The 24,045-nt window shown below is 44.6% G+C and overlaps 2 protein-coding genes across 2 annotated transcripts in view; one reads left to right on the top strand and one right to left on the bottom strand.

The window, feature by feature from the left end:
* The window catches only part of LOC146179608 (putative serine carboxypeptidase CPVL), a gene marked incomplete at its 5' end in the record, with an annotated part of 164,192 nt that overhangs the window by 93,935 nt on the left and 46,212 nt on the right, over positions 1 to 24,045 (top strand). The gene's annotated exons all lie outside the window — the stretch shown is intronic.
* On the bottom strand, positions 10,765 to 20,590 carry LOC146179610 (putative serine carboxypeptidase CPVL). The gene is made up of 4 exons (XM_084579900.1): positions 20,474 to 20,590; positions 19,612 to 19,798; positions 14,064 to 14,394; positions 10,765 to 12,102 (listed from the first exon to the last, which is right to left on the bottom strand). The coding sequence occupies exons 1-4, from the start codon at positions 20,533 to 20,535 to the stop codon at positions 11,279 to 11,281; spliced, it is 1,404 nt and encodes a 467-aa protein (XP_084436026.1). The 5' UTR covers positions 20,536 to 20,590; the 3' UTR covers positions 10,765 to 11,278.

Below are 24,045 nucleotides of genomic sequence, written 5' to 3'. Positions count from 1 at the left end.
ACATTATATATATATATATATATATATATATATATATATATATATATATATATATATATATATATATATATATACCCCAGTATGCAGATATATACCTCAAAAAGGGAGTATTGACGAAATATCTAAGAACATGCACCCGGAGATAAAAATAAAAATAAATAGAGAGAAAGAGCCCTACATAAGTACTGCTCCAATCGGCTAAGAGAGTTTATATCCACCTAGCAGCATAGCCTGCGAGAGAGCCCTTTTAATTAGGCATAGCAGACAACAGAGGTCAAGGCCACGCGTGAGCAACCATCATGGGTTCATGTATAGAGACCGACAAGGCGGCAGCAGTTTTGGCTGTTAATGGCACCACTGCAAGGATCGTTATGAAGGATTCCAGTAACGCAGTTAAATTTCGAGAGTGGCAAAATTTCTTCTAATTCTACACAAAGTTTGCGCACTTAATCGCCAGATTTAGAATATCTGGGTCCCAGCTCGTACTCGAGCAAGGCTCCTGCTTCAAGGCTTCGTAATTGGGTGGTGGGTGAGCTCGACCTGGCCTTAGGGAAGGATCGCGTGGTGATATTTCACGAAGTTGCGATGCATTAGCGCGATGATGATGATAAAAAGCTTTTTTTTTTTAAGGCAAAAAATTCCGAGAAGACTGCAGAATCTGCAGTGGAGAAATGCGAAAGTCTGAGCGTTGCTGCCGCACATGGTACATCGCGCGCCCCTTGCCGAACACAGCCAGCGTTCCGTTGAACACATCAAAGTTCACCGGCGTTATATAATTGGTTTACAGGAAAGGAAAGGCGTAGTATCTGTCACTCGCGCAATCCCGCCGGTGGATGGATGGATGGATGGATGGATGGATGGATGGATGGATGGATGGATGGATGGATGGATGGATGGATGGATGGATGGATGGATGGATGGATGGATGGATGGATGGATGGATGGATGGATGGATGGATGGATGGATGGATGGATGGATGGATGGATGGATGGATGGATGGATGGATGGATGGATGGATGGATGGATGGATGGATGGATGGATGGATGGATGGATGGATGGATGGATGGATGGATGGATGGATGGATGGATGGATGGATGGATGGATGGATGGATGGATGGATGGATGGATGGATGGATGGATGGATGGATGGATGGATGGATGGATGGATGGATGGATGGATGGATGGATGGATGGATGGATGGATGGATGGATGGATGGATGGATGGATGGATGGATGGATGGATGGATGGATGGATGGATGGATGGATGGATGGATGGATGGATGGATGGATGGATGGACATGACGTCATGGCCAGGTGATGATGCCACAGCCTCGCGGTATGCCGCGGAATCGCATGGACACTTCTCGCGACGCACAGACGCACTGGCGACTCATGAGCCATTAAAGCCTTTCGCCTTAAAGGGGTAGAGACACATTTTTGTGCTGTACTTTCGTGTTGTAAATAGCTTGCGGCGATTCTGTAGGCATAGAGCACGGTGTTAGAAGCCCAAAATCGCATTACAGAATTTATTATCGTATTATTAGTACGCAGCAGTTTCGGGTTCGGTTCGAAGTTGCCAGGTTTTTACTTGACGTCAAAAAACGGAAGCCGAACATTGAAATGTCACGTGGGCAAAAAAACTCGTGACGTCAACGAGTAGGCGCATCGTCTCCTCTGTTTGTAGTGTGACTCCGCCATATGTTCTCATGTTGGAGTCACAGTGCGGAAACAGTTGCTCAACTGATCCGTAATAATGATGCTTGCGTCGTTTAGGCGATCCTGTCAAGCCGCGCCAACATGAGCTTTTCGGAAACATGCCTCTGTCGCTTGCAAACAGCTGTCGCCAACTCGCTCTCTGACAACTTGTTGCTCGTAACAGTGCTGATGTCGGCCGCTCGCTTCACTACAATTTTGCCCAAATTCCCACGCCATGCGAATGGCTGGCAAAAATATAGCTTGAATCCCACTGATGAGCCACCGCTTTCGTGTGCCGTTTTCATCACCGCTTCATGTGTTCGAATCTGATAGCTGCTGAGACAATATTCACAGATTTTTGTGAATGAAAATAGTCATCAAGTATAATTTTGGAAAAGAGAACTGATATCCACAATTGCTTTCCTCGCAGAACGCGCATACAATTACTACGAAGCGCCGGTGTGACCCTGGTACGCCGAGCAATGCTGCAAGCAGCCCGGAAACAGTCGTTGGCGCTACTTGTGGAGAGCATTTAAATTAGGTCGATTGAGGACAGTCTCCATGCACACCGAGCTTATTTTGTTATGAGATAGGCCTGCTATAGTAAAGCGGTGACGGAAGACGAACCTTATTACAACGTTGAGTCGCTGACCGTGCCGTCGGGCGAAACCGACTAAGGCCTAGCTACGAGTAGTGCAGGCAGAGAGCCGAGTAGTTCGTCGCCCGCGGGAAGCGCCGTTGCCGAAGTCTCCGCGTTTGTGCAGGCATGCTACTGTTGCACGAGTATATAAGCAGTCCTGATAACATTCGTTTTTGGTACAATTACGCCAAGGAGCGCTACAATGCCTCACTGCTGCGCCGCCGGCCACTCCGGCCTCGGCTACGGCGACCGACGGTCGACGGCAGCCTTCGCAATTTTTAGTGAATGAATATTGCCGTGAAGCATAATTTTGGCTACACTGAGCCGTCGTGCTGTCCGTGCATTATAACTGTCATAACGCTGCCACGCTGGGCGAAATAGGACGGCCGAAACGAGCTGACCAGCAGCATCGTCTCTTACGTCGGAAAACTGTGCGATGACGTCACAAATACGTGATTATGGTTTTTTTAGTGAACCTACGTCACAGCCAATGCGTTAGCGATGAGTCCAGAATGCGGGGGTGGACATTTTCAAAGACTTTAAAAAGAAGTTTAAAATATTTTCTACGGATCCCGTGAGTCTAATACTTGACTGTGATGGTCTTCAAACACAAAGGAAGCGCGTGACAAGCTTTGCACAACTTTGTAACTTGGTGTCTCTACCCCTTTAATGCCCCCCAGCACACAATTGACTCAGTAAATTGCAGCAGGTTACCTGGAGGCATCTGCAGACTGGTTCTTTCGCCAAACTGTATAAATGATAAACTTATTATTCAGGCTGTTTTCCCTGCAGTAAACAGTTGCGCTGCGCCAAAAGCAGATCTTATTTACATACTTAGCGACTGCCCTGATTAAAGCTTACGCCAGAACTCCACCCAAACGCTTTGATTGGGAGGTTGGGATATGCAATTTGGACTCCATGGTATAAATTCGGACCTGCGCTTTGGAGGTGGTTGAGAGTTAATTATTCATACTCAGCTCACGATGCTCAGGAGAAGAAACCTAATGATTTCAAAGTATTTATTGAACTGTAAATAGTTTGTTTCTTTCTCATGTTTCATCGACAGAATTCACAAGACTCCTTCGCCACATCTTTAAAGGTACCATGTCGCAAAACATCTATCGTCATCGTAGTCATTCGCCTTGAGTGAAGAATCGCGATGGAACAATAAAATTCAGGAACAGGTCGAAATGTTCAGATTGGCGTTCGGATTGTTTGGCGTCGACGCTAATCTTCTCAAGCAGCTCGATGTAGGAAATAGAAGGGATTTGAGTGAAAAAATAATCGTTTAACTGCCATGGGAGTGGAACCATATCCAGGAATTTCGGCGTTACTAGACAGACACGCTACTCATGGGTAATGAATGATATTTGAATCAAACTGCAGAAAGGCGGCCCTTGTGAACGAGCGACGCAAACGGAACCTCACAATACAATCGCATTCAGCTCTTAAAGGCGTAACTTGATTGAGCTTCTACACGTTTTAAACACCCCCTTGTAATCAGCTGCTTCAGAATAGACGATCATGTCGACGGCGCCTTTCATGGCATGTATACAGTCACAAATGAATTAAGTTTGATAAAACGAGTGTTTACAATTTTCCCTACAACCTAAGCACTTCGTGCAGCCTACGCGGTTCGATACAAGCCTGCAAATAATGAGAGCGACGAACCCAAATCAGCACTGTACATGTTGTTGAATGCATATACCACGAGCTTGGAGCACCTTGTTTCCTTAATTAGGTATTTTACCTCACCGCCAAAAACTCCACCTTATTTTGGTCTCGGAAACTGCAATGTGACTTGAAACTTGCTACAGGATTACGGAGTATTCAAGGTATTTGGTTGTCTGCAGCGGCACACGAATTGCTGCCTAAGATAATTTATTACAACACGCCGATATTTCTTGGACTACTTTCATACAGGAATAACCAACAAGCATAGCAAGGTGAGTTGTTAATAGGACATGAAATCACAGTGCCCTCGGGGTTGTTCCCTACTGAGCTGAAAAATCAATGCGATCGCCAGCATTTTTTTCAAGCGTTGTATCAATTCACCTAAAAACCTCTCTACTGCAGATGCCCGAAGTTTCACCCAGAGTGCTTTGGCAGGGAAGTCACTTCATGCAACGATGCCATCGCCATAAAAAAATTGAGAGCACTGTGGAATCTACACTGCAGAAATGCGAAAGCTGGAATTTTGGTGCTGCATATGGTGCATTACGTTTGCTCTCATTATTATTATAAACTAAATGCACCACCATTATCAATGCTACTGTCATACACTGTGTAACGTCACAACACTTGTGGCGCTCCTGGCGGAGAGAGCGGGAGTTAGGCCTCCGTTCATGCGCACCGCCGTCTCTCACAGACGGCGCGAGCTGGTCGCCCAGCTTTGAGGCGTGACGTCATAACACCTGTGGCGCTCCTGGCGGAGAGAGCGGGAGTTAGGCCGCCGTTCATGCGCACCGCCGTTATAGTGCTCTAGAAGATTGGGCAGTGTGTCGACCGCGCCGCGAAATACATGGGAGCGAAGGGCCGCTTTTGCGATGACGGAGGCGCCGCAGCGCAGAGGGCGCCACCAGCAACTGGTGTGTCAGCCGTCCGGACGCCCGCGTATGCGCGCTGTGCGGCGGGGCGGATACCGCGCGGACTGTACGTTCTTGTTTGCTTGTGCGTCGTCTCGAGCTGTTCGCGACAAGATTTTACAAATATGCCGGTTAACGGTGCTCAGTACTGCTAGCAATCGCCTAATTTATTTTCCATTTTGGCCGTCGGTAACACCTCGGGGAAGTAACATGACAGGAATTGGCTCCGAAGAAAACAGCTTGGAGAGGGCCGGCGTACGACTCGCACAGCCCGCTTCACTCGCCGTACAGCTTGCTTTAGCATTCCTAAAGCACCTAATTCACATCCAGAAATGTAGTCGTTTTGAAAAGAGGGCTGTGTGGAGGCAGGATGTGTGAAGAAGTGAAACATACAACACGTGCATTCGAGCGCTGACTGAAACTGGTCACAGTAACCCCATTATCAAAACAGTCCAAAATGGTATATTCCGTTGTTTTTCACGCCAACTATGCCGACTTCAGTACGTCACTGAAGCCACAAGAGAAGTCGGCATTCAGTTGGAATGAATTAAATGTGGACTACCCCGCATGGAGGTAGAGATATAGTAAAGACATGAAAAACGAACGACATCACGCCAACTGGCTACTGAATAACGGAACACAGTGGGTCAGGAAAAATGGAAGAAGTGGGAGGTAAAGGTTTCTCAGGAAAATAAAAAGAAACGTGTCGCCTACCAGGGAGGGAGAAAGGGGTTGGTGGAAGGCACGCAGCGCCGTGAAAAGAGCGACTGCGAATGTGAATAAAGGTTCAGAATTTTCGTGCGGCACGGCAAACGCACGACGAAGAAAGCAGGCAGCTAAAGACGAAGAAAAATGGAGATATATTAAAAACAATAAAAAAAAGAGGAAACAACCGAGCATAAGAACCAAATGAAGGCCCGGGAAGAGGAAAGCGCAGTGCACAAACAGGTTGCAATCGAACGCGTATAAAGCGTTGAAATTTAAGCGACAACAATTTGTGAAACTGTACACTAATCTAAGAACACATTTTCTTTTCTCTCCATAAGCTGAAACATTGTTGTAACGGGTAGCTTTATAAATACCCAGAAATGTGCGCTATACATAAAACATTTAACCTCAATGCGTTATAGTTTAACAATGACCTACATGTTCCAGAAAATGTTTCCATTCTAGGGTGCGTAAGCCACCGGTAATATGCAAGTCATTGCCTCCAGAAGATCGCTCTAGTCCTGTTTTATGTACATACAAAATAAAAAAAATGAATAGCTTTGAAAAAGAAATAACGACGGAAAATAGAGGACGCAGAGGCTATATAGGGTACGCTTAATTCGCTTCCGCTAGATCATCCTTCTGCGAAAGAGAGGTTGTGAGGTCGGCACGGTTTCTCACCCCGAACAAAAATAGCGCCATTAGGTTCGAAGCTAGGTCGCAATTTACTGAAAAATTTGGCTCGGATGCACGGTCCTTTTCGACTGCTTTGCACTTCAGATTTTGCAAACTTCCTGTAAAATGTGAAGATTCAAAAAGTTTACCTACTTGGAGCACCAGAAAAACTCCCACTTGAACCAATGAAATTTAATGTGTTTTTGCGGCTTCGCTCTTTGCGAAGTAAGCGAATCGCGACAAGAGTTCCCAAAGGGAAAATAATTAAATTCCCTTGAAAGTATTTCACGTGTAACATCAACCTTGTTAACAATTATAGTCTGGTTAGTACTGCAAAGAGCACCCGCGGCAAGTAGCCCGATTATATATAGTCCGGTAAGCAGTAGTTGCAAGTATATCCAGTCGATTACTCATATTTCCATACCACACACTCAAAGAATAAACACGCATTATGTCCGCATTTGATTTCGGCATATTAATTGCTTGCGTATTAGGTGCTCTTCTTTTTCGCATTTTTCCGCTTTCTCTCGGTGCGCGCCAAGAACTGCATCATACCTGCCAATTCGACGCGCAATTATCAGTGCTTTTATTTTTGTTTTTTGTTTGTTTGCTCTGTACCATTTGATGCCAGTAAAGCGTCCGCACTCAAGTGCCCACTATGAACGTATTACGTATGTGACGGGTTTAATTTTTCATATTTTATTTGAAGTAATGCCCTAGCTGTACTTGACTTTTTTTTTTTTTTTGGTTCATCCTTTGGTTAGTGGCATGCAAACAAATGTCCGCGATATACGTAGTTGTTAATCACGAACAAAGAATAAATGCTTGAGTCGTGTATACCTTGTTTATTTTTTTTTTTGCCGGTAAATACCACAGTGCTTTAAATTAGTACGGTAGGGAATAAATGTGTTTTGCTCGCACACTGTATTTTTAATTTCTATAAGCGGTGATTAGGGTACATAAAGAACACAGAATAAAGAAATATATTACAGATTACTGACGATTTAGGTTGTTATGTATTAAATAGCACAAGCTGCAAAATGTAAGCAGGTGTTTGTAAATAAGTTTTGTAAAAAAAATAGGTGTTCCTAAAGAGGCCTTACGAAGCACAAGCTTTGATTCGCATGTACACTGTTTTTCTCCGCATGTTAATAGCGCTCCTGGGCAGCAGCCTTTATTCCCTTACGGGAAGAACGAATGCAAAACACCACGCTTCATTGCAAACGTTAAGTATAAATTGCTCATCTGGACGATTTGTAACTGTCCGCAGGAAGAAATGTTGAGAGTTTCAGATAGCGATTCAAACATCGCGCGCTGCTCCGAAGGACTACCCAAGCGTGCACGATGTCTCCCGATAGACGTAAAAGAATGGCAGGGATCAGTTTAAGCACCTGGAATAAGCAGCCTCTTTATTAATTATCACACTAATTGCGTAGCGTCTGAAAATCGCTCCAAAGAGAACCGCAACCTTCCTCTGTACCCCCGCTATCCCGCGGCCGCTACGCGCCGAGCGGCGAAAGTGGCACCCCTGTTGCACGTCGCGCCCTCTCGCGGGAGTCGGTTCCTGTCATCGCAAAAGCGGCCCGCTCTCCGCCGCCGGTCGTCACACTGCCCAATATTCTAGAGCACTATACCGCCGTCTCTCACGGACGGCGCGAGTTGGTCGCCCAGCTTTGAGGCGTGACGTCATAACACCTGTGGCGCTCCTGGCGGAGAGAGCTGGAGTTAGGCCGCCGTTCATGCGCACCGCCGTCTCTCACGGACGGCGCGAGTTGGTCGCCCAGCTTTGAGGCGTGACGTCGTAACACCTGTGGCGCTCCTGGCGGAGAGAGCGGGAGTTAGGCCGCCGTTCATGCGCACCGCCGTCTCTCACGGACGGCGCGAGTTGGTAGCCCAGCTTTGAGGCATGACGTCACACAGAGGTCATGCAAAAGGTCATTTCATGTACACCGCCGTCGCACAGCAAAGGCTTGAAAGTGAAAGTAGTATTGCTTTCGCAATAAAAAGAGTATTGGAAATGCGACGATTGCGTAGGAACTAACGAAGAGCATCCGGCGCGGCAGGCTCCATTCCAGAATTTACTTATAAAACCCGCCACCAGGGGCGCAGCTCTTATTTTTTATGCCATCTATTGGCGCAATGTTTTAGTGCGATGAATGAATTATTCTGACTTTATTTTTGCATTGCAACGGATGAGGAAAAATTGCTTATCTCCGACACTTCTGTTCATGTCAATTTATGTTCAGTCAAAATAGAAGGAAATCTTGCCAACTCCATGAAGTAGTAATGTTGCGCATGGCAGTCTTTTTTGACAACAGGCGAACATTGTGGTCAGTACAGCACTTGAACATAGGATATAAAATTTGCTTCAACATAACGCCTTGTGTTCTGCTTACACACATGCTCTCATGTAAATCGAGTGACTGTGAATGGTAGTATACCACACTACGAGATTGAAAGTATTACCTTAATGGCTTGTTCCACAGATATTGTGACCTTAAGCGAAATCGAAAAATTGCATTCAGGAGGCGTAAAACGTCGAAGTGGCGTGCGAACGTCCATCATTCAGATATCGAAGCGATCAGGAACTATATATATCATACGACTGTGATCCTGTCACATGATCAAGAGGACGAAAAGTAAAAGGAGCCGGAATTTTTACACATTTCGGCGAAGCGTGCACACCCAACAATACAACAGCTGTGTTTATTATAATCTACATTGATATGCGCTGAACAAGTTTTAAGAAATTTAGAACGGTTTTTATTCTCGAGGAACCGATGTAATTCCTCACTTCATCGGCCGAAAATCAAAACCGCTGCGGGCCAATGGGAGTGGCGGAGGTTGAGACAAGAACTTTGACTTGACGTAAAGAGTGACAGCGGTGGAGTCTACTCGAAATGTGAATTCAAGGAGCTCATTTGTGTTAGCAGACGATATGCAGCATTTTTGTTTCTGGAGCATTGTCCTGTCCTGTCGGGCCTGCTTGCGTTGCTCCCAATGAGGGGATATGTAGCACTTCTGGTGGCATAGGACCTGCTAATAGCCATTGTTGCTATGAAAATGGCGCCGCCGATGTTAAATTTTGATCATCTAGACGTTACTCAGTTTCCACTATATTTGTGCATGCTGGCATGAAAACTCCAGAAAACGAAGCATTTATTTTTCTGCCTGTTCAGGTACGCATACTAGCTGCCTACGGACAGTTTGATTGACGTACTTGAAATTGGGAACAAGAAAAAGGAGTTTGTTTCCGGTTTGTTTTCGTTCCGTGTACCATCTCAAAAAAAAAAAAAAAACTGAAGTTTTCTGAATTTCTTTTCTTTATTTCTTTATTGAATACTGCGAACTTTGTGCAGGTCCAAGCAGGGTGGTAACATGGCAACAACAATAATAACAAAGTTAATAAACATCAAAGTGTGGAGAAAGGCAATAATGAATCATTCCAGTCGGTTACTGTGCGAGGAAGAAATGAAAACTTGAATAAATCAGTTCGTGCGAAATACCGCGTCAGGGGATGATGGTGGCGCGTATGCCTCGATGACAAAAGCGACAGATATGGTGAAGGGTTAATAGCTAGGTCTCGATTCCAAAGCGCGGAAAGAAATTGCAAGCGTAACTTTTTTCTTCGTTGATCAAGGCATTGAATACCATTAACCTGCATGAATACAAACACTAAAAAAAAAATGATAATGCTGTGGAAGTATCACTTTACCAGGAAAATGCACATATTACAAACTTTCCCGTCTTTTCAGTCTTTATTTTTATGTTATTGCATATATTCAGCGTGTGCTACACAGAGCGCATTTTTGTTTTCAACGCACTCTGTTCAAAGGACTACTCACTGCTTGGTGATAAATGTGCTGTGTGGTCGGAGCTTCCGACGAAATATGTTGCACCTGCAATAATAATCTACAACATCTGGCCAGATGCGTACCCAGTTCAGTTCAGTTCAGTCGTTCAGTCGTGTCCGACTCTTCGTGACCCTATGGACCATTTCACGCCACGCTTTCCGGTCTCTCACTATCTTCCTAACATCACATAACTTCATCTGCAGTGCCTCGAGGATGCCATCTAACCATCGCGTTCGCTGCCTACCCCTTCTCCGGCGACCCTCAACCTTTCCCAACAGCCGCAGTGGATTATATTTATTGTCACTGCCTTGTATATTTTACATTGTGTAATTTTTCAATTACACATAGATCCCCCAGTGTGCTTTGCTGTTTTCATTGTTTTGCAATAAATTTTCTTACATCTGTATGCCGTTCTCCCACTCGCCACTTTGGTGGCCCGACAATGGCTGACGTCACAGTTGCTAAGGTAACTGCGACGCAAGAGAGAGGCTCGCACCCATGAGCTTCGCTACTCGAACGCTCGCCAAACTTCGGTACTTGAACCCTCGACCTCACGCACGGTCATATGACACGCAGCCATACACTTTTAGTCTTGGGGATGTGTGCTTGGTTTGACTTTGGTCGGTTTGGAGGTAAAGCATGTAAATCAAGGCGAAACTACGATGTACGGGGAGTAGTAGAGCCTTCGCTCTAAATGGAGCAGTTTTTCAGTAAGTGCTGAACAGCCTGCAGGTCCTTTATAGCCTTTTTGCTATTCGCTACTACTAGTCCTATAGGCGGAACAAAGTTCCACATACACCTTTTACGTGATGACATATATAATTGTTTTATTGGGCCGCTTGCGCCTTTTGATTTCCATCTAACAGGCAAGCATGGCCTGCAGCCGAGAGTGCTTCATCGCAAAACTACGTCATGAAGGTCACATATCTCAATGCCATTGAAACCCTTGAGCGTTTAACAAGTATAGCTTCATCTTGGTTGTATCGGAACGGAGAACGCGCTTGGCGCGTAGCAAGCTGCGCGCAATTGGCTAGCCGCTTTTCTTTAGAAGATCGTAGTGGATGTTACTTCGCACAATAACAGTAGGATTTTGCCATGTCTTGTTTTCGGTATAGGTCACTGTAGACGAGGCTGCTCTTCTGATTTAAGTGCTTCGGAATGTATGAATTCTCTCATGAGATAGTACGCCTCATCCGGTTTGTCGACCGCTGCGTAGTGTCCTGCACCCAGGAGAACCGCCTCGGTGTAATCACCCACCCGCACCACATAACCACATATTCCATTGCAGCCACAGTAAGGCTTCCAGGCGATTCGGGGAGCCACTCGGTACTCGGAAGCCCGGGACCAATTTAAACTGCGGAAGTAAGACCGCTGGTTAACAGATGGAAATAGGGAGTCCATTTGGCCTGTGTAGAAAAGCATCTTGGTCGAGTTAAGCTCGAGTTCTATCATGCCAGTTATGTCTCTCACGAAGTCTGAAGCCAGGCTTTGTACGAAAATTTCAGCATACGGTTCGAACTGTGCTTCCCGCCCGACGTGTATTTCTTCCCTGAACGCTACACCTTTTACGTAGTCGCGATAGTTGACCATATGCAGGGGCTGCTCGGAATAGACAGCGCTCGCTTGATTGTTGAAAAATGTGAGCTTTTGAAACGAGGTTTGCTTGGAGGTACCGGCGAATAGAGTGTCGAGCAAGAGAAGCACGGCTTGGTTTGCGTGACCCTCGGCGAGATGCTTTCGCATGGCCTCGAATCGTGCTGCAAAAACGTTGCGGTCTTCGTAAGTAAGCATCGAAGTCTCGTACAGGAAATCAGCGGAGTCTGCTATTTGGAAGATTGGACCCAAGAAGCCGCTTCCACCGATTGTTCCTCGAAAGTTGAGTGGTAGGTCGGCTGGTTGTTGAGTAAGCAGCATGTGTGCGACTGCAACGGCGTATCTTGCTGTAAATAAGAGAGCATAAATGCTGTTAGCACTGGTCAGAAGGTTCCCACGACAAACATTACTATGAAGAACTGGCTGCGTGCTGTGATATGAAAAGAGTGAGTCCTAAAGGACAAAGGCGAGAAAATGACATCTCAGCTTAAATCACGCAAAGGCAAGACAAGAGATGACCACTAGATTAAAATTAGGAGGGCACTTAAGCTCTGCCTTAAATGCAGACGCCACAGCGCCATTAAAACCGTCTTTTTAACCCGCCAGTTTTTCTAAATTCGTCTTTAAACCATAATGTCTAAAATTATTGTTATTGTAACACAAGTACACATCACGTTAGTAAGTGATATGCGCCACAACGCGTTCACGAGGTGTCTCTCTAACACGCTTTGTACGAATTATACACCTTTTGACATTCAATGTCTACCGGCCAGTAATCATCTCGGTATACCCTATGATGTGGTAATGGCTTTGAGTGTCCGCAGCCTTTAGAGGACAAGAGTGGAAGTCACTCACGCCAATGAAAATGTTCGCTGCAAGCGTTAAAATTTGATTGACAGTGAGACAGATGTGCGAAACGATTTCAAAGCTCAGACTGAGCCTTTTGAATGGCTGATCTTGTTTATTAATTTTGCTGAATTGAAGATGAATTAGTGTGATGAGTCAACGCTTGTTTACAAGTCCCTTCGTTCTTTTGTGATTGTATTATGTTTGTGTACTGCAGGCAATACAAAAAAGTCTATAATGGCGTATACGATTCGCGTGCCCTCCTGTCATCCAGAGGACCTTGGTTTGAGCACCGAGGGGGGCGTATTTATTTTAATAAATTGCTGACATTTTCTTATGTACTCCCATTAGAGGAAAGCCCTCAAAACTTTTGGCTTCATTTGGGTCCTCGACCAAGTCGTTGCCTTTATTTGGATGCGTAGTGTTTGAAATTCCCACGCAAGGTCACGTGGTTGAGACGTGATGATCCTTTCGAGCAATCAGTACTTTTCTGGAAGAGCGCAAGGCGACTAGTTTTTGGCCGAACGAGCTGTATGCACTAACGTATTAAACGGGATTCCAAGAGGATGTGAATACATTTAAGAGCACAGAGTAATGCAGGCGAATGAGAGTTAGGAGCTTGAGGGAATAAAGCACACTCAGCTGGCACAGGCAAGGCTTATACTGAGGATGTCGATGACGCCATTTTCCAACACTGAACGTGGTTATGCTTCTGATGGTGATGGCTCTGAAGTATATTTAGAGGAATTGTGGTTTGAATTTCATTCATATAATTTTCTGAGAAGGTACGGGGTTGAACCTCTGAATTAAATGGTTCAAGAAATAAGATGTGGCCCAGACGACATGTTATATGACAGTAACATTTTCAGGAAAATATATTTACACCACGGAAGGAGCCGGTAATATAAAATGAAATAACTAGATAGCAGAGGTTAAAAAAAAAACAATTACCACTGCATTATGTGCGTAGTTCAAACACCAAATTATTTTTAAGAGATGTTCCCATGATATTCACATATTTAGATCGTTATCTTTAGTTTTGAGGTCGGTTACCGTATGCAGCCATTCACAGAATTTTCAGTATGCCTAATTTCATTATCTCCTATTTAACTATCCTGCTTCTCTTTCGTCGAACTTACCGAAACAAGTAATCTCTAACGCCCACCACTAAGCGATACGAATCACTGCATGTGACGGCATATCTCTTTTTGACTGCATTTTGGTACGCCTATAGTGTCCAACTATTCTTAACCCTGGTATGGAAATGAAACAAATAGGGATATGCCGTTATATTCAAATGATGCTATAGCGTGTGTGTATTATTCAGTCCTCAATTGAGTTGTAAATCGAGCTGTCAGACAAATCCTGCTTGCTTTCCCTAGGAACGCATAAACATATGAAGAACGAGAATCTTTTTGGCACAAAGCTGTTCGAGCAGCGTCGTTTTGTGCCCTCTACCCACCTCCGTACGATTCTCCGGCGACATAGAAGTGCCGCCTTTTGTATTCCGGGAAGAGAAGGAGGAACTGGCGCAGAAACTCTGCTACAGCACCGCTTATGTCCTCGAGGCTTCGGGCGTAACCCGAGGGCTTCTCGGTGAAACTGTAGCCGGCACCGACTGGCACGTCCAGGTAGATGACGTTTACGCTATTTTGTATAGTGCGGTTCCTTTTGTGCAAGTTCCCTTGGGGATCGATGGCAAGCGGGCCGTTCTGCAGGAACTGCCCGAACAGCGACGACAGGCCTGGACCACCTTGAGTCCACAGCATGAGCGGGGCTTTGGACGATTCATCCTAAAACCAAAATAATATCTGCGTCAATCCTGGCCACGTAGTCCTGACCATCACCTCATTTTGTTAATTAGCAACAGTCTTCGCACTTTTCTTACTCCTAGCTCTAGGGCTTTCACTCTTTCACTTCATAGAAAACCTGTTCACTGTATGTATGTCGCTGCCGACCTTCCTCAGGTGGCAGTTGGCAGGGGACATGACCGGATGCTTATTGGTCAGTAGGTTGCGTGACGTCACGAGATCACATGTCATAGCCGAATAAGCAGGAGCTGGTAAGTTGTGCACCAATTTTAGGATAGTAATTGAACCCAACGGGGCCTGTGGGTCCGAGTTATTTATTTACTTAAAAATACTGCATGTAGCAACGCTGCCAAACAGGAGAGGGAAAAATTACATATGTTGCAATAATAGATCATAAAATATATTTTCGTTACAGTTAGGCCAGCTTGCAGGCACGTTCGTACACCGTGTTTAAAACTGGGCTTCATATTGTTGGAGGGTTTTTTGCATATTGCTGTAGACTACAAAAGCTGATGAGCATGTCTGACCACGGCCGGTCTCGAGGGAGAGGGCGCGCGCTCTTTCTTACGGCCTTCTCAATCGCTGCGGGAACAATGGGAACTTTTCTCCTTGAGCTACGCTCTCCGCCACCGCAAGGGGCGTGACCTGCTCACTGTACGCTCCGCGTCTGCTTCAGCGGCGGCGGGTGGTTTTTGCCTGGTTTCGCGTTGTCGCTCGCGAGTTTCATGGCGAGTGCAGCCCCGAAATTAAAGAGCACAGAAGGTAGATGCTGCAGCGGCACGTCGTCAACGTACCACACGTGAACGGATATAAAAAACACTGTCGTTCAGCAAACGTTCGACAAGCATGGCATACATTGCGGCACGGTAGCTACTTTTGTTCATTTTAATCCGAATTTTTCCCAAGCCTGTACACGAATGGGAACAAAAAGAAAACTGAATGAGGAGTGATCACATCGAAGCTTCTTCAAGGCTAACATGACAGCAAATTAAAGAGCACAGAAGGTAGATGCTGCAGCGGCACGTCGTCAACGTACCACACGTGAACGGATATAAAAAACACTGTCGTTCAGCAAACGTTCGACAAGCATGGCATACATTGCGGCACGGTAGCTACTTTTGTTCATTTTAATCCAAATTTTTCCCAAGCCTGTACACGAATGGGAACAAAAAGAAAACTGAATGAGCAGTGATCACATCGAAGCTTCTTCAAGGCTAACATGACAGCAACTCGTCTGCAACAGCAAAACCGTCTTTCAGCGCTAGATGCGAAACCATTCATGTAGCACCCAAGATGAAAATAATTTCATAAAAATGTAATGTAAATTGCAAAATGCTTGCACGATATAAAGTATTAGTATAACAGTCAAAGTATACGTTGTAGGGTAGAGTTTTAAGTGTTATTACAATTCATATACTTGGCAATGTGTGGTATTATAAACATTATTTTAATTTTGCAAATAAACATTGAATGAAATTTTTACATGATATTATGCTTATTATGAAAACAAAACATGGTTGATATTCATGAAACCACTTGTGCTCTAAGTGGTAAAAAAAGGCCAATAAATGATGAAGGTGATACTCGATGCAGTAACTTACAAGTGAGTTCACCTGCTATATCGAAAGTATGCAAGAAACTTCTAAAGCGTTAAAGAAGGACACTCTCACTGAAGACTCATTTCAAGCGACCCATTGAGGCTCTCTTCGGGAAAGTAAAGTTAATGTGCGGAAGGGAATGACATATGCCAGATGCGAGGGCCGTAACAGCTAGCGGCACATGACTACATGACTACATTGTCAAGACGGACGTTTCATCTGAGAGCAAAATCAAGGCAAGGAAGGAAGTGATGGCATCTCCTCATTCCATTTCCCACTGTCACATATTCCGGTTCACCCTACGTCGCTGGATATATCGCTTAGTTAATCAACTTCGGGTGTGACGCTTGCGCTATTCTTCTTGAAACTAGCGAAAGAAGCAGCCCTATGTAGTACGCTCTTCTACGAGTACAGTGTTCTAGTGGACTGCATTATCCGAAACCAGAGCTTGTTGCCCTATTGGACAAACTTTCTTTTTTTCGGAAAAGCTGCCGTGCACCTACTACACACAAATGTTCTCGAAGTACTTAAGATCCTGATTCAGTCAGAATTTCAGAACTCAACACTGAGTTGCCAGAAAGGAATTAACAACAGCTATGTTATTATGTCCGTTTCTTTGATATTTGAAAAATTTCTCAGAATTTTTCTTCTCAATTAATTATACCAGGAAAGTGACAGAGAAGACCGAAAGGCCAACTCCTTATGTGCACAAGCCGTGCAGGAAGATTTTGAGACTGAATTTTCTAGACGCAGGTCGCATTTTGATGAATATATATTGCAATGTGTAACTTTGGAGGACAATTTTTTTTTATTGTTGCCGCTCTTTTCGATTCTGCTTAACTGTTTATGCCCATTTCATTGATTAAAAGTAGTCGCGAGATTACATATACATCTTCGGTCTTTCAACCGACTGATATGTTTTGAACGAAGCTAGAACAGCCCACTCCACTCGACAAGTGAAATTTTTACTATATGAGTAAATTTTTGTTATTTACTCTGAATCTGAGACGCGCCATGAATTTTTGCCGGTACCTCTTCTAATCTAAATTTCGAAAACGAAAACGGTAGCGGTTGACAGAATCTCCACCCAACAGTTCACCATGCACTCACGTCAGGTTGCGCTACACCTGCTTAAAACATTCAAAGGCAGATTGCATAGCCTGGTAAATTTATTTTTGTACAAAACTTAGAGGTAAAAAATGTTAAAGAAGCTTCATTCGACCGTGCACGGCCGCACTGAAGGAGGAGCGCGCGCGTGAGCGGATTGTTGACTGTATTTTATTCCTCGTACACGATAAATATTCGATGTTGATTACGGACTTTGTATAAACCATAAGGGGCGAAATGCCAGGACCTGCCGGTTGCAACTGACGCGGGCGAAGCTAAAAGCGAGCGTGCGTTTCCCTTGCGCGTGAACGGCTGTAGCGGAGGAGCAGCAGTGGGGCGGTGGCGACCCCACCGAGGCGCGGCGGGCGGTTGAAACAGACCCCATTGGAGAGGCCGTAAGAGAAGAGAAGCGCTCTCTCCCTCGAGACCGGCCGTGGTCTGACCTCAAACGAAAACTGAGAAGCTGAAATGAAGTAGCAGCTATTTTAAATTTGGCATAACAACCAAATTGGCCGTCATTCTTTTTAAACCCAATTGGTGTAGAAGTAGCGGTGTTGTGTAGTTTCTCGCGTTTCAAAATTAAGTGATTGACATCGGCTTCTACTTAAAATTGATAGTATATTGTTGCAATTATGGGAGAAAAGAGTGGCTTAAACGCGACTATATTTATGAGTAAAGTACACAAAATTAGTACTCAGCTTTCGCGGCCAAGATCTCATATACAAAGTGTGCCTTAGTGTTTCTTAGTTCTCGCAGCACTGTACGTAACCGACATTCACATAATGGAAAACACACTTCCCCAAGGTAATCATGCGGAAGTATTTTGATGTCTTTTAGCCATAGGAGTGATTCTGCATTTAAGAACTTCTGCATATATAAACGTGTACGGGTATGTTTCCTGAGCCTCCATAGGCGTGTCATTCCCAATCGCTCGTGAACTATCAGCGCAGGTCTGGAAGTCATTTGTTTACGACTTTAGCTTCCATGCGAACCTCAATGCGAAAAAAATATGAGGCGGTGTATCAGCAGGCAAGCTGCAGCCACAGCGCAGCATCATTTGGGTAAGTCAGTAATGATAGGGTTGAACCGATTCGCAAACAGTTATAACAGCCGTGACGACCTTCGACACACGGCGCGTTTCGTGGCGATAGTGATCTCCTAGAGCTTCCACCCTTTTGGAACGAAGCGAAAAGGGACGGTGCTGCATAGTTATTTCCGCCGGATATAATCAAAACAGTACTCCTCTTACCGCTCTGTAACTTTAGAACGTTTGATATCGTATACCCTTTATGGGGCCATTTATACATATTATACCATGGTGAAGCAATCCTGTCAATAATATTGTTTCCATGTTCTTGTTGTTAGTAATAATGCACTATATATAAGACCCACATTTTAATATCATTACTGAAGACTTTTAGCGGTTATTCTGGGATAATTAAAACTGTTTTGATTGCAATCAAGTGAATTTTTACATAATAGCACGCCCAGGTATCAGCAAAGATATCTGGTTGGGTTTCTGTCAAAGCAAATTGCAAAAATACTATTATATGATTCAAATTACAAATTAAATTACGATTCGTCATACGCTCTAAAACTAGAAGGCAATGGTATAATTAAAACATCAGGACTTAGAAAATCAACAGAGCATGCTTTACGGAATCAATTCGTGTTAAAAAAAATGCAAAGGACGCGAGAAACGCAAAAAAAAAAAAAAAAAAATAGAATACGATATTAGTACAGGTTGAAAAATCTATCAGCAAGACTAATGCAGAAGACGTTCTACAGAGCTCACGGTTTGATGAAATATATTTTCTTGCGCAAGCTTGCATTAATAAAGAAAGCCTTAGGCGAAAAATGCTAAATTCCCCCAAAAGAAGAAAATCGCACTACTTAGAGCATACTCTCAACCGGCCTAATACGACGTCAAGGAAATAGCTGCCTCGCTGCGACTTGCTGTTGCTTTCAGAAGTACCTTCTTTCTGTTATCATCGTGGGGGACAATCGTGCGTGCGATATGTGCGACAGTGAGGAAACTCTTCCAGATGTTCTTTATGAATATCTCATAAACAGTATCGAAAGACAATCTATACGCCTTGCACTGAAGAATCTTGACCCATGCTCGCTGGCAAAGGTAAAGATGTTCGGACTGTGGCCGCGGCGATCATCTGTGCCGCAAATTTTCCAGTCACTCCTCTTTTTATTGACAGTGTCGGAACTGCACGGAAGGCTATGCTGTTCTACTGCACTTTTCACACACTGACCTCTGCCCTTTTAATCCAATTTTTTTTTTTTACTTCACCTTCACAACTGTTGCTCCCTTTTTCCCCAGTGCAGGACAGCAAACCTGTGTCTTTTGCCGGCTAAGCGTCCAGCCCCACCTTCTCCGCCTATTATTCCTACTCTTAGAAAAACCAGGGAGTTGAAATAGTAGGCTCACTAGTGCTCTAAAAGGCCAGCACTGCAGCGTGTAGAAGAATCAGTGAGTATTCACCTGAGCTCGTGTGTAGAGGAAGAAGAGATGACTTCCAACTGTCTTGTTCACTGTGACGTATCCGGAGTGGGCGACGGTGTTTGCCTTTTCTTTGAAGAGTTTCACTTGGCTTCGGGCTCTGGCCTGATCATATTGATGCCCTTCGATCAAGGGCGTCAAGAACAACGGCCCAGAGTGGTCAGGCTTGCTGGAAATCAGTTTGTCAGGTTCAGAGCTTTGTACAAGACATCTTTGAGACACTTGATGCATGAAAAGTTTGGGCACGTTTGTTGAAAAAGTCAAGTCAAGCGAAACACTCGTCTCGCGGTAGCGCCCTCTGCAGTGCCTCCCAAAAGTGAAAAATGGTAATCTACAATGACAATCTACAATGATCCAGAGCTTCTAAGTCTCAGAAACCAAGCTAACAATACCTTGTTCATTAACGCATGTATTGTTGTGAGCAATCTGAAAGGCAGCAAAGGTGAAGCATCCATCTATTGGGTATTCCATTGTTATGTAGGACAAGTGCAGTTTCTTTTTATTTCTTGATAATTACTCTCTTGTCCTGCAATATCAAAAACCATTATCAAGTTTCTTTTTGAAGTTACCAGAAAATTCAGAAACTTGTGCGAGCTATCTGTGGCCTCTCATATTGCCCCACAACTTCACGTGCGTGTTGCCCATGCGGCAGCGCCACTCTCTCATTTCTTTAGTGTAAGCTGTAAGGCATTGATTGCAATCTTCAGCTGAGGTTCATAGGAAATATGTAGCGATTACATTGTAAAGTAGAAAATGTTCTTTTTATTTTTTTTTTTTCAATCTGCTGCATTTTGCCTGTTAATCGAACTATGTTAAAATAACTGAATAATATGGCGGTGCTTACCTCAAAACGCATTTCAGACCAGCCACTAAAATCAGAAAGGCCCAGATATTCTTGAATTCCATGCCGTGTCTATGTGTCGTCAACTAGCCAGTGCAGTACATGAAGCCCCTCCTGAACGACTGCTGTTTGATCAAATGAAAAAAAAAAAAAAAAAACAGTTCGCTACTAGTTGAACGGGAAGTGGACTCTCAGCTGCTCCAGAAGTGAAATTGGCTTGTTCTCTTAGGTCCCATTTCTTGGTTTTGCGCTCATAAATGTGCGTTTTCACTTATATGGCATTCTGCGAACAATACCGAGTGTACATTATTGTATCGTAATTCACATTTACCCCGCACACGTAGGATCAGCTTTTTCAGTCTACGTTATTCAGAAGCATAGTGAATGCAGCATCGGGGACTGTTCAAGGTAACACACCACGCTCTAAAAACTGAAGGTCTTTGTCCCTGCCCGTTTCGGTAGGCTGATGCTTCTGTACAAAAAACACACACACACAAAAAAAAAAAAGGCAGGAACTGCTGGGCTGTGTCCTTTGTGTATTGTATGCAAGCGTTCGACGTGGGTACTCTCCACTAACCGTGGTTGTAAGAGTGGTCATTACTTGACTAATGCTTAAAAAGCAGATATAAAGCGGCATGATTGAACAAAGTATGGTCAAGTTTTTTTTTTTTTCTTAGGGGACGCTACTCCGGTCTCAGTCAGCCCTTATAAAGAATGTGCTTAAAGCGTTCTTTTTTGATGACGGCTTGAAAACACGGTATTATAACAAAATTTTCTGCTGAAAGAGGGAGCCGTATGCCATTAACATAAAAACAAAATTACTAGAAGCCACGCTTTTCACCAGATAAAAAGCTTTGTAATGCCAGTATGGCACACCTTTTGCAAGATGTAATGTTCAAAAATTAGTGGAAAGACGATGTAGATATTTTCATAAATGGCTGTAAGGGTCTATGCATTGGCTTGACGGTTTTTGTACAAACGTTGTGTAAGATCCGAACTAGTTTAAAAATTAGGGGGCACTCAAGCTTCGTCTTAAGAGTCTACGCGATAGCGCCTTGAGCACAGCCTTTTCATTCCGCAAATTTTAATGTATTTTTTTGTTTAGGATGATTTTTTGGGGAAAGGATGGCTGGGTATTTGTCTCTCTCCTTGTTGGACATTCTTTTCCGAGAGACATATGCAAGAAAAACGAGCAACAAAATTCAAAACATATAAATGACAGTGACCAGAGCGACCATATTAGCCTGACAAATCCGGGTCTCGCGCCCTTAATTTGTACACAGGCCCCTCATCTACAGAGAGGGGGAACAACAAACAACCAAACACCCGGTTCTTTCAACGCTTCATTTTGTAACCCCATGTTGCCTACGCGTTGACACTGTTCACCTGATCACCCCAAAGCCATGGTTGACAATGCCAATTTGGCGTTGTCGTTTCGCCGTATCCGATAAGTCACCATCAGTGACCTTAACCCCTTGCGATTATTGCTGAAACGACCCCCTCTCAGGGGGTGCATCTCCCTTTTGTACGCCTGCCATTATAACGGCTTTTGTAGATGCTATTCACCTAGCAAGCGCGAATAGCTTGGTGTCGACAAGCCCCTTTGTCCTATGTACCCACAAGGAACCACTGCTAACGTTTGACTGTGCCCACTATGTTTGCACGTACCACGTAACTCTTAAAACCGCCGAACATGAACACCAACATATAATCGAAACAATGTGAGTGGTATCATGAGCGCAATGACGGCTGCCGTATGCTACTACCACAAATTCGATCTATAAAATCAACACTTGTGATTACGCACCGTTTGTGTCCGCTGACTGTTCTCAGGAGCAGGAGAAGCGACAGACTACCTTTATTCCGCAGGTTGGAGGAAAGGGAGTGGGCGGAGCGTTTGCTGCTGACGAGTTAGTAAGCTCTCTCCTGTGTAGTACGGTTTTTTTTTAAACAGCTAAATATAAACTTTATGCTTTTGCCATTCCTGAGGAGGATGTTGCCCTATGCTGCGTTTTAAATTTCTGCTGATCAGTGTTCTTTAAACCAGATTCTTTAAACAGTGTTATACAAAAACGTCGTGCCAGGAAAAATCCAATGCGGCCTCTATAGAATCAGTTTACAGATAATGAATAATCAAGGCGCCGCTGCCTCATGTCACGCGCCGGCGCAAATGATGGCAAAGGTCCCATTTCACTGGGAGGTGCACATGTGTGCTTTCTAATTCGTGAGCGAAGTAAGGCGGCCTTATTTATAAACAACCTACGGAAGTGCTGGGGTATGCGTGCCCGTGAAAAGCAAATCATATCGTCTTTCTCTTGGATGACGCACAAGATCCGCATTTCATTATCGCGTAAAAGCCTGGAGGTGATTCTTTTCTCTGCCCGCTTTTCTCGCCTGCCGCTAGTGCAAGCGTACTGATTGATCCTGGCGCAACAAAAGTGCGCGCATCTGCCGGGTGCCTCCAGCACCATCTGGCGACCTCAAGGCATTCTGAACATGCGCACTGACGGCGAGCGACTTTCCGATACATTGGTAACTTAGCACTTTAAACGTTGGGCTAAAGCTGTAATTTAAGTCACTGTAACGGGAAAAGTACGGCGGCCGTCGGCGGCAGCTTCTACTCGCCGCCATATTTGGTCCGGTACGGCCGAAGCGACGGCCGTATGGTGTGGAATTTGTGCGGAATGACACGTAATAACTTCGTGTGTTTTAATTGACAGCAGCGAATGACGTACACAACTACTCTAGGGCCAATTAGGCAACAAAGGGCTGCCGTGTGCATACATGCGTACTGCTACGATAAAAAAATGTTAACAGGGCGGTATCTGTGCTTTCCGCTTTCGCATTTATTTTCATGGAGCTTGTAACCTGATTCGAAATAAAACTACGCTAGAGTAAAACATTATGCAATAATAAATGCTAATGCCACCAATAACAATCAAAAATAGCAAAGCGTTTTTTTTTTTTTTTTAATACCACCTATGAAGAGGGCGATGAAAACTAATGCGAATAGCGGGGTACAGAGGCGCCGCACTTTACGCATTGCTTTTTTTATCACCCTTATACATGCTGAAATACCGTGACAAGCAGGCTCACTGAAAGACACAGCACTACACTCATGCAACAGATGCGTACGGTTACATGTGGGTTTATTACGGTGTAACAGCTGTGCGCATAATAAGGCATTGAGAACCACACTTCGGCGTCTCCATAACTTTCTTCGGAAGCTCATCATTCTTCAAGGAAACGAAAGTGGCGAGAGTGATCAGCACCGAAATACACATTTCACCAAAAGAAATATTGGTTTATGGGGTGTAACGTCCCAATGGGACTCCGACTATGAGATACGCCGTAGTAAAGGCCTCCGGAAATTTCGACCACCTGGGGTTATTTAACGTGCACTGACATCGCAAAGCACACGGGTGCCTTGCTTTTCGCCTCCATCGAAAAGCAGCCCCCGAGGCCGGGATTCGATCACGCATCCTTAGGCAGAGTAGTCGAGCCCCCTAACAACTGCGCCCCCATTGCGGGGCTCACCGTGGGGGCGCACAATGAGGGCCTAATCAACGGCTTCC

Source organism: Amblyomma maculatum, chromosome 9, assembly GCF_055883805.1.
Source record: "Amblyomma maculatum isolate TAMU_Amacu chromosome 9, ASM5588380v1, whole genome shotgun sequence".
Lineage (NCBI taxonomy): Eukaryota > Metazoa > Arthropoda > Arachnida > Ixodida > Ixodidae > Amblyomma > Amblyomma maculatum.
The sequence above is the reverse complement of the archived record's forward strand: the minus strand, read 5'-3'. Positions and strand labels throughout refer to the sequence as shown.